Source organism: Monocercomonoides exilis (assembly GCF_001643675.1).
Source record: "Monocercomonoides exilis strain PA203 chromosome Unknown scaffold19-1596985, whole genome shotgun sequence".
In the NCBI taxonomy this organism is placed as follows: Eukaryota; Preaxostyla; order Oxymonadida; family Polymastigidae; genus Monocercomonoides; species Monocercomonoides exilis.
In genome coordinates this window covers 1,581,363-1,593,428 of record NW_027150564.1, presented here as the reverse complement: position 1 = coordinate 1,593,428, position 12,066 = coordinate 1,581,363, and the positions used below count along the sequence as shown (strand labels likewise).

The following is a 12,066-nucleotide window of genomic DNA, read 5'->3' as shown; positions in this document are numbered from 1 at the left end:
CTTCACATTTAAGGGCTTTCCAAATAATCCCCTTCACTTTCATTACGCATCCCTGGGTTTTATCCACCCGAATACTCGCATATCTGATAGACTCCTTGGTCCGTGTTTCAAGACGGGGCGATATAAAGCGCATCAACAAAGTCAATTCTTCTTATTTGGAATAGGAAATCGATATTAGAATCGCCATATTTAAGATCAATTAGTTCACTAATAAATAAGACAATATTACCATTTATTCTTAATTCAATATAATCAAGGCGAGCTTAACCAATCGAAACAAATCTTTTAAAAACCAAATATGAAGAAAAAGAAAACAAAAGTTTTCTTCCTCAACTCATCTGATTTAATTAAAAAATTTGGAATAAATTGAAAAATATCATCCCAGAACTAATATATGTAAACTCTGGTATTCTCGATATTTCCATCCCGTATCTGATATCTTTAACCAATCCATATTCTCAGATACTTATTACAAAGTATTCTATCCCTGTATCGAATCCAATAGGTAAGTCTTGCTTCAGGATTATAACAGAATAGGAAATCATCAAGTTTAATAAAAAACCTGACAATATTCAATAATGTCTATTCCCACCTTTCCTCCTATGTGGATTTCGGTTATTATCAAAACTATAGAATACCATTGACCGCATTCTTATGTTTAACATTCATTCATAAAGTTTAAGAAACTTCATGAAGAGAAGGGAAATGATGCTATCCTGAGCAAAGTGGATCGGCTGTTACACCTTTCTTTTATATCCTTATAAGCACGGGTTTATATCAGATATCAATAACAATTATAAATTACTATTCATATGTATCCCCCGACTTTACAGTTAAGCTTACAAGTCACTCAGGCCACAATACACCAACCCTCTAGTATTCCATGTCCATAAGAAAATAATTTAATTATATTAATAAAAAACATCTCTGCACTTTCTAAATTTTATATCGCTTGTCCTTTTGGCAGTTTCAAGCACTACTTTCATTCTCTTTTCAAAGTTCTTTTCATCTTTCCCTCACGGTACTTGTTCGCTATCGGTCTCTTGTCAATATTTAGCCTTGGATGAAGCTTACCACCCAATTAGGGTTGCAATCTCAAACAACCCGACTCTATGATTGTAATGTCCAACCGTGACATTTAAACCAAAAAAAGCCATGACAAGTTTGACCCTGCCACATCTTCCTTCAGTAGGAATCGAGATCTACTTTTTACTATATAAACGGGGCTATTACCCTCTCCGGCATTCCTTTCCAAAAACAAAAATAGAAATTTTGATCTCTAAATCATATTCCCGTCACTGACATTAATCTCTCAGAGTTTGACCCCCAAGAGAAATTACATCTTTAAAGTACAACTCTTATTATTTTCTATCAATTGTTAGCCACTCCACTCCGAAAAGTTTCATAACTAACTCATAATAAGATTTTAACTTTGGGCTTTTCCTTCTTCCCTCGCAGGTACTAAAGGAATCCTCGTTAGTTTCTTTTCCTCCGCTTATTAAGATGCTTCAGTTCAGCGGGTAATCTTGCTTGATATTTCAGATTGATAATCATAATTGTTTCATTCTTTCTCAACTTTTCATTTAATATTAAAACTTATATTAATATTTCAATATTATTTTAATATTAAAATTTCTTATGAAAAAGAAATATTTATTATTAATAATAATTAAAGATTATAATAATCTTTGAAAAGATCATTTTAATCTCAAATAATATAAAACAAATCTATTTTTGATTTAAATAGATTTATAATAAATTTATAACCAATTCTGAAACAAGCATGGTCCCTCAATTATAGAAATAACTGAGAAACCGCAATATGCGTTCAAAATTTTGATGACTCGTAGATTTCTGCGATTCGCATTAGCTATCGCGCTTTGCTGCGTTCTTCATCGATACAAGAGCCAAGATATCCACTGCCAAAAGTTTTTTAATTTTTCTTTAATTAAAAAAACTTTTATTTATAATAATATCGTTATCTAATTATTATTGCATCCATCAAATTTTTTTATTAAATTTTATATTGTTTTTTTGAAATATAAACGTTAATGATCCTTCCGCAGGTTCACCTACGGAAACCTTGTTACGACTTCTCCTTCCTCTAAATAATAAGATTTACTGTCCTTCTAATTAAATCCTAGAGAATCGAAACCCTCACAAGATCCAACAATCCAGACATTTCATCTGATCATTCAATCGGTAGGAGCGACGGGCGGTGTGTACAAAGGGCAGGGACGTAATCAGCGCAATCTGATGAATTGCACTTACTAGGTATTCCTCGTTCATGATCCAAAATTACAAAGATCAATCCCCATCACGATAAAGTTTCAAAAGATTACCCAATCCTTTCGGATAAGGGAATTGCATGTGTTAAAAAATAGCATCCCCTTTCAAAGCCCCGATTAAGAAGCCCTGAAACAAAAACACTATTTTTTGATTTAACACACCCAAAAACAACTTGTTGACTTTATCAGTGTAGCGCGCGTGCGGCCCAGAACATCTAAGGGCATCACAGACCTGTTATTGCCTCATGCTTCCCCCATGTGCAACCATGGTAGTCCCTCTAAGTAGGTTCGAATATAGATCCAGAGCCCCATTAGCCTTCCACCACAACCCCGTGAAGAGCCATGATGAAATTAGATAACTAAAAGAGAATTACAATCCATATCGAAATATTTTAATGATAATTTCAATAACTCACTTCCAAAACAAACTTCTTCCAAACAGCCGAAACTGCTCAAAACAAATCCATCCTGAAAGCTTAATGAGCTATCTCAAAATATATATTTCAATATTAACCATTAAAAGATCTCAGACAACTTCCCGACTTTCTCGACAATCCTCCCCCGAGAGAGAGAACTATTAAGAAAAAAATCGGAAAGCCACCTTACAGACACTTTTCAAAATTATCACCCTATTTAGCAGGTTGAGGTCTCGTTCGTTATCGGAATTAACCAGACAAATCACTCCACCAACTAAGAACGACCATGCACTACCACCCACGGAATCAAGAAAGAACTATCAATCTGTCAATCCTTCCCGTGTCTGGACCTGGTAAGTTTCCCCGTGTTGAGTCAAATTAAGCCGCAGGCTCCACACCTGGTGGTGCCCTTCCGTCAATTTCTTTAAGTTTCAGACTTGCGACCATACTCCCCCCAGAACCCAGAGACTTAATCGATTTCTCTAAAGGTGCTGATGGGGCTTAAAAACAAAAAAACAAAGACAAATAACCGAAGTTACCTCTTTCATTTTTTTGTTATAATTTTAAAAGCAAACTCACTTCACTATTTCTAGTGATAAATTCCACCTATCCCGAAAGATAGAAATTGGAAAAGCGAATTAAAAAAATAAATTCCCTCCAATCCCTAGTTGGCATCGTTTATAGTTAAGACTAGAGCGGTTTCTGATCGCCTTCGATCCCCTAACTTTCGTTCTTGATTAATGAAAACATCCTTGGTAAATGCTTTCGCACTTGTTTGTCTTGCATAAATCCAAGAATTCCACCTCTGACTATGCAATACAGATACCCCCAACTGTCCCTCTTAATCATTACACCTGTTTCAAAAACCAATAAAACTCAAATCGATAAACAATAACAAAAAAGAACAAGTTCAATCTTCTTATTGTTTAAGACTCGAATGTGTTTGATAACAAAAAAATAGATAAGTTTCCTTATATTTTTTCATTATCAAATTTAAAACACATCAGGTGTCTTATTTTATTATTCCATGCTAATGTGTTCAGTAGCGAATTTCTTTCATTACAAAAAAAACGCCTGCTTTGAACACTCCATTTTCTTCAAAGTAAACTCTCCGAAATTTTCCTCTTCTTTGACAAAGAGAAACGATTAATATAAATCAACATTTAAGTGATATATTAATAATTTCGAAAACATTTACCCCTTTTTTGAAAAAGCCGAAACTTCTCCAAAAAGGGATTCGAGGTTATTCAAATTCAAGGCAAGCATAAGATAAATGAAAGATATTGAATCAATCAAACAACAAGAAATAAATCTTGATGCAAGATTAAAAACAATACCATGATTTTCAAATATCCCCTCATTAATACCCTCCAATCACTTCACTTCCAAATTAAATCAACCCGAAAGCTAATTTAAAAAGGAAAAATGAAGCAGGACTAAGTATAGAGAAACATCTCGCCCCCTCGAACAATTAAAAACTCCAAAATCCAACTACGAGCTTTTTAACTGCAGCAATTTTAGTATACACTATTAGAGCTGGAATTACCGCGGCTGCTGGCACCAGACTTGCCCTCTAATTGTTTCTCTTTCAAGCATTTACATTGAAACCATTCCAATAGCAGAATACCATTAGATACCCCGCTTTGTTATTTTTTGTCACTACCTCCCCATATACGTCATTGATTGGGATTGGGTAATTTGCGCGCCTGCTGCCTTCCTTGGAAGTGGTAGCCATCTCTCAGGCTCCCTCTCCGGAATCGAACCCTAATTCTCCGTTACCCGTCAATACCATGGTAGGCCTCTATCCTACCATCATCAGTTGATAGGTCAGAAATTTCAATGACACATTGCCAAGACGATGGGCTCTTAACCCACCCTGGCAATTCGACATTTATCATGAATCACCATTATCTTTCACAATGGACACATATCATTACACCCCTTGCGAGGCTTCAAACATGTGCCGAAATAAGTTTTTGATCCATATAGAATCAAACATTTAAACTATTCCTAATGGTTTTCGATCTAATAAATACAATCCTTCCCCAAAGGGTGTCTCATTGCTGAAACACCCTTAGTCGGATCTTTTTCAAACCCACCCTTCTTTCCATTCCGAAAAACAAAAAGAAAAATGAATTCTCGCATGTATTAGCTCTAGAATTACTACGGCTATCCATGTAGTAAATTATATTTCTATTCAAAATATAACATTGTCATTGTCAAATAAATTATAACTGTTGTAATGAGCCATTCGCAGTTTCATAAATACAAGTTATTTATACTGACACATGCATGGCTTAATCTTTGAGACAAGCATATGACTACTGGCAGAATCGACCAGATACATTTATATATAAAAATCACTAACAAAAGACAAAAAGTCCATTGTTAATAACTTTTAATAATAAATATTAATATATCATATTGTTTTATTCAAAAGCAACATAATATAGTATTTTAGTCATAATTATTAAAACATCACCATTCACGAAGATGATGATATTTCAAGAATAGACACAATATTTTCCCTTCTCAAATATTAACACATTATTTTCTTTCAGATAAACTCAATAACTGATTAAAAGTTATTGAGCCATCCAATCATAATCATTAATATTTGTATTATCACAATGTAATCTCAATATCAAAACACTTTTCTCATCATCATCATAAAGAAGATAATATAAAAAGCTCTGATAGATCATTACAATATGATTTTTCATTCGCATCTTACAATTATATTTTCACCTTTTGAAAAAGTGGCAAATAATTGTAACAGTTCAAATACTTTCAATCAATAGAAACATGACATTTATGTCTTCAAACAAACAAACAATAATATATATTTGTTCATTTTGATTTCATCATTGTCACATTCTATCTCTCGATAGTCAAATCCAACCCCCACATATTAGGCAACAAAACCCAATAGTTGTTATGTGCAATAACAATCCATCTGAACTCAATCAATGATATACACATATACATATCGACCACACCATACATATAGACAAGGTCTCGACTTCATGAAGTACTCTTTTCTACAATATTCAAACAAGTCAACATACATGTATTTCCAAGAACAAAAACACCCCAAACACTTTCACACAAATCCCCACATTATTGCTTTTCTAAAATCAGACAGTTCTCAAAGACAGATTCATTGCATCCAACTCAAACTACTTCACCCCACATAACCATATACTATACTGCCTCACAACACACATTCACTACTAGCATAGCACTCTCTCACAACAACTTCTCAGACGAATCGATTTTATTAGAGTCATCTTCACCTTTTCATCCAACATTTTTACACATCAGACTCAAAGACTCAAAACAACTCACTTTATTATTCGACCCATCTGATCAGCCATTGCTACCAGAAGATGTTTTCATAAAACATGTATTGCTTAGCCCTTATATACAATCACATGTTGCTTTTCATTCTTATCAGACCCAACAAACCCATCCCTTTTGAACCACCTTCATTTATACTTCACACTCTGTGAGTTTCTGTATAATCATGCAAAGGTATTTCATTCAAAGAGACATATACATATTATTCCCATTCAAATACCATATACTATCTTCCTTAACATTAAAAGCCTACTCACCTATTTTGCTATACATATGACATAATACTATATACATATATATACAATAGACCACTATTACACAATGCCTCAGTCTAATAGACAGCCCTCAATATAAATTTTTCTATCAAAATCCACTTTTTTTCCTATGGAGTTTCATATACAAGTCACACTTCTATACTAACCCCATATCACATAAGCCCTGGCTCAGACTATCCTCACCAGACAACTTTTGTCGAAAAAAAATGAAGTCAGAAAAAAAATTTTTTCGGAGGGTGTCCCCCTAAATATACTTCCGTAAAAATCCCCGACAGCCCGCACCCCAAACACCATCTTTTCCAAAAAACTCATAGACTCAATTACACTACGCCCAGGTTTTCGCGTTTTTTTCCGTTTTTGATACTAGAATTACACTACGAAAACGACGTCATCGAAAAACCTGCTTTGATACTAAAAAATCTCAAAATTACACTACGCCCCGAAAACCTCGGCGTAGTGTAATAAGACCGAAAATCATACTAGAAAATATCGGCTAGTATCAAAAGTGCCCCAAATACACTACGCCGCGAAAACCTCGGCCTAGTGAAAATGCACAAAAATGATACTAGAAAAATACTCAATGAAAAATTTTAGTATCCTTCCATAGTGTTTCTTGGGATGGGGACACACCAAAGCCTTGCCACTACTGCACCACCTTGTGTATGCCCTCGCTGCCTTTCATCTGGTTTTTTGTTCCAGCCTTCCAGCTCTTAAGCCTGGCGCGCTATGCCCACTTCAATCTTTCCATAGAAAATGCCCCTATCAAAACTCACTTTTTCTCACACTGCTGCTGGAGCAGCCAGAGGAGTGGAGTGGAATGCCTATGGGAACGTAGCGGCAGAGCATACGCAGTGGCTGGTACCATCAGCTAGCCTGTAAGTTATGACCGATAAAAAGATACATGGATTGGAAGACAAGGGGGTCCTATATGGAAAAGTGGAAAAATCAAACAAAAATGTTAGTATATTGAGTATAGTGAAAAGTGTATAAGTGCAGTGGGAATAATAGTGGTCTAGTTGGATAGAGTGAGTGAGTAGCTAGACCCTCTATGGCATTTAGAACTTTCCAGCTCTTAAGCCTGGCAAGCTACAAGGGCTGGAACATAAGGGGGTCTGAGTCAACTTTCCCTATGAAAAGTGAGTATAAAGGCTGTAGTGAAATACACAGGCAGGGCATAGACACTGGATGTGTGCCATATGGTAGGCACAGTATGTAGGCACGTTGCAGTGATATCAGCTTGGCTGTAAGTTATGACCAGTAAAAAGATATGAGAGTGGGAACACAGGGGAGGTCAGTCACTTTTTCTATGAAAAGTTCATGTATTTTGCCTATGGCTCCAAGGCAAGTGGAGTAATGGGAATTCAAGTAGCACAGTTGGATAGAGGGAGAGTGCAGCTAGACCCTCTATAACATTTTCGAGTCTCGCACTCTCAAGCCTGAGGCACTACAAGGGTTGGTACATAAGGGGTCCCAGTCAATATTTTCTCTCAATGATATCTTTTGATAGGAAAGATAGTAGTATATTGAGTGTGTTGGCCAGGCATTACATAGGAGCCCAACGGGAATACTGCCATTGGCTAGGCACAGTGTGCAGCTAGACCCTCTATAACATTTATAACTTTCCAGCTCTTAACCCTGTGGAGCTACGTTCCAACAAACATAAGGGGGTCCTCGTATAAGATTTCATTGAAAAGGAGTTTTTCATAGGAAGGATACTAGTATATCGACCATAGATATAAGGGAAGTTGAGGGATCTCAATGGCGATATCACCAATGGATAGAGCAAGTGTGGAGCGAGTTTCCCTATGGCATCGAGAACTTTCCCAGATTCCTGTGTGATTCGCCACAGGCCAGCCAATGAGGGGGGTCCAAGTCACTCAAAAAGTCAATGGAAAATACTCACTTTTTCTGGCACTGCCCTTGGCCCAGCCACAGCCCACCAACCGAATGTGTGCCACATTGTACCTGCAGGGCATGCCCACCCCACAGCACCATTGGCATGTCTGTAAGTTATGACCGATCAAAAGATATGAGAGTTGGAACATAAGGGGTCACCTATCAAAAATGAACCTTTTTCATTCAAAGAAGTCAGTATATTGAGTATTGTGAAAAGGCATATGGACCGAGGGCAAAGATATTACTACCATTGGATACTGCAAGAGCACAGCTACTTGTTCTATGGCATCTAGAACTTTCCAGCTCTTCAAGGTAATTCCCCATGACCCATGGAATATACAGGGTCCATAGCAGAAAATATCATTGAGAATGGGTTTTTCATAGGAATGATATGAGTATTTGGTGTGTATCTTCAGGGCAACTCAACTGAGCCCAATGATGATATGACCATTGTGTAGAGCGAGTGTGCAGCGAGAACCTCTATGGCAACGAGAAGTTTCGCTGACTAACCCCTGAGGCGCTATGAGTCTGTGAACATGAGGGGTCCACAGCGTATTTTTCATAGAGAAATTTCATTGACAAAATTTTCTAGTATCAAAAACCTCGAAATACACTACGCCGAGGTTTTCGAAGTGTAGTGTAATTTGGTCACTTTTCCTAGGAGATGAAATTTCTAGTATCAAATTCATCCTTATTACACTACACAACGAAAACCTCGGCGTAGTGTAATTTTCCCTTTTTTTAGTATCAAAGCAGGTTTTTCAGACATTCCATTTTCATAGTGTATTTCTAGTATCAAAAGTCACAAAAATCGAGGAAACCTCTGTGTAGTAAAGTTGAGTCTATGAGTTTTTCGAAAAAGATGGATTTTCTGGTCTGGGCACCCGGGGTCATTTACCATATTTGAGGGTTTTTCAAAGAAAGTGACTGAACAAAGCCCAGTGCACAGCCCACCCAGCCAGCCCGGCCCACAGCCCGCAAACCAGACCCCGCCCACTGCACAGCCCTGGTCCTCCGCTACACCGTCACTTTTGTTTCTGGAGCTCTCCCTCCAACACCTGAGGAGATAGGTTCGTTGAAAGAGAGGGGGTATCTCAATGGCTGGCCCAGTCATTTTTCACTCACTTTTTCTCACACCACCGCCCAGCCAGCCAGCCCAGCCACACTCCCACCACCCAGCCTTGCAGCCACTGCCCACACGCCCACTCTGCCCACATCAGCCAAGCTGTAAGTTATGACCGATAAAAAGATACAGCCCAATGAAGATGGTTTTCCAGTCAGTCTTTCCAGTGAAAAAAGTGAGTGTCTGGCCCACCCAGCCAGAAGGATCCACAGGCGCCCAGTAGCACCCTGCCCAGCGTGCAGCCACAGTCTGTGCGCACACTGTCACTTTTGTTTCTGGAGCTCTGGCTCCAACACCTGAGTTTCTATAACCACCGGAACATTGTACCCTCAGTCACTTTTTCTGACTGGGCAAATATAGTATATGTGGAATAGAGCCAGGCCAAGCCACAGGGCCTGTCCAGCCATAGGCCCAGTGCATAGCCCGCCTCACTCGCTCCTTGCCCTGTGGCCTTTGTCAGCCCTTCCCATCAGCCCTTCAAAAGATATCCTCCACTCAACTCCTTTTTCAGTCAAACTCAAATTGAGTCTGTGAGTTTTTCGAAAAAGATGGCACTTCGAGGTCGGGCAGTCATAATCACATAGAAAAATTATCATAGAAAAAATTCAATTTTCATAGAAAAAATATACTAACTGGTGTGTTGAGAAATATCGGCTGGGCCAATCTCTTAGCAATTACACTGTATCTCACCCCCACTAACATTCCCCAACATATCCCTCTAACTCCGGTCACTTGCCCTCCCTTCATTCTCCACAGCTCTCCCAAGTCAATACCCCCCAGTCACTTTTCTATGTGAAAAATGAACACTGAACTCAAAACAACTAGCCGCTCGGATTTCTCAGCAACCACTGGGCCGATCGAAACGCCGTTTGGCCACATCCGGGCATGGGTTACTGTGCCGGTCATATGTGTTTCGATTCAGCCACTTGCCCCTGGTTCGCCCTCTGTGACTTCACCAACCAGCCACCCCCAGTCAAAGTCAAAAAATTTATTACTTTTCTGGACAGCCTGCCAGACCCCCGCTGCCAACACCCATATGCATGCTATTACCGCACTATATACACACATATCATATATTAATTCCAAATTTATCTGGCCATTACTTCTAATGTTATACTCGATTTACCTCAAAAATGACCATTTTCACTCAAAAACTCGATTATAACTCAAAAACTACAAATAAGTGAATCCAACCAAAAATCACCAATATACAGCATTACAATGCATATTCATCCATGGAATCATATTTTATATCCACTTTGAAATTTTCGAGAAAAAAAATTTTTAACGATTTTTCAGTCAAAATGACCAACTTGTCCGAACTGCCCTGCCACGACCGCTCGGTAGAAAAAATTTAGATTCGAGTATGTTTATAAGGGGCATATATGCTTGCCACCTGCCAATTATCAAAGGAATCTGAGACCCCATATTTTTCGGTCCTTGATCTAAGATCACCACTTTTTCAGTCAAAAACTTCATATGACATTTTCTCACTAACCAGACCAATCTGGCCCGAGAAAAAAATTCAGCGGACTATTCGCGAATTATCCAAACTTTTTGTGTTTTCATAAGTTTCGATCACAACTTTCATAAAAACCGATTTTCACCAATTTTTCATTTTTTCTGATTAACTTGAGCTAAATTCAACTTAATCAGAAAAAATCAAAATTTCACATTTTTCGAATTTTTGACCCTGACATCAAAAATTCACAAATGGTCCAACTAACACTTCTGTAAAGTCTCACGACTTAGAAAAATTTATTCATCGAGATATTTAAATTTCTTTTTCGAAAATTTTGAATGAAAAAAATTAATTTAACATATCATTCCACAATTTGAATCAATTAATTCTTTATTTTAATTTCAATCAATTCCTCTCATAATATTACCCATATACATAACTTTTCATCAATCACTAATTCCTACTTCTTATGAAAAAAAATTTTTTTATAATTAAAGTTTGATCTAGATCAAAACCATTTTTCTATGTTAAGAATTCCACTTCTCAAAAACTGTTTGTTACCAATCTCACTATACACCATTACATTCCCCACCCCTCATAACCTATATAAAATATTATTTTCAAATTTATCTATCCATGCAATAAATAGAAAAATATTAATTAAGATAAAAAATTATGGAAAAAATTGAAAAAAAATTATAAAAAAATGAAATGATGAACAACTTTAAAAATAAAAATAAGAGAGAAATATCATATGATAACTATTTATTTCATAATAAAATTGAGATGAGATGGAAGTCACAAAAAAATAAAAAAAATTAAATATTATTCGGAAAAAGACACAAATAATGAAAATTATTTTTTATCTCCAAAATTGGTGGACAGACAAACACCAAAAAATTATATAATATACTATATCAAATTAATATTATATATGAATTTTTTCAATGGTAAGAAAAAGTCAGTTGTTGAGATAAAAAAATATTTAAAAAATGGAAAAAATTAAAAAAATAATAACATCATAAAGATTTGTTGAATTCAATTGGTTTTTTTATATATTATAATAGATATAATATAGATAATAATAATATATAAGAACATTGATGCTGATGGTTGGTTCTGAGCAAACAAAAAAGTATCTTATTTTTGTTGATATTTCAGAATGTTATTTTTTCATTATTATTCAACCATAACTAACAATATTCTTACAATTATATCTTCACAATTAATATTATCATATCATGTA

The 12,066-nt window shown here is 36.4% G+C and overlaps 1 protein-coding gene across 1 annotated transcript; it reads right to left on the bottom strand.

Moving 5' to 3' along the window:
• Positions 1-8,054: 8,054 nt before the first annotated feature.
• On the bottom strand, positions 8,055-10,105 carry MONOS_17506 (uncharacterized protein; the record flags this gene model as incomplete). Its single annotated transcript, XM_067870433.1, has 7 exons — positions 8,055-8,170; positions 8,239-8,342; positions 8,848-8,892; positions 9,219-9,293; positions 9,373-9,460; positions 9,686-9,820; positions 9,988-10,105. 7 exons carry the CDS (start codon positions 10,103-10,105, stop codon positions 8,055-8,057), a joined length of 681 nt encoding a protein of 226 aa, XP_067728671.1.
• Positions 10,106-12,066: the final 1,961 nt, after the last annotated feature.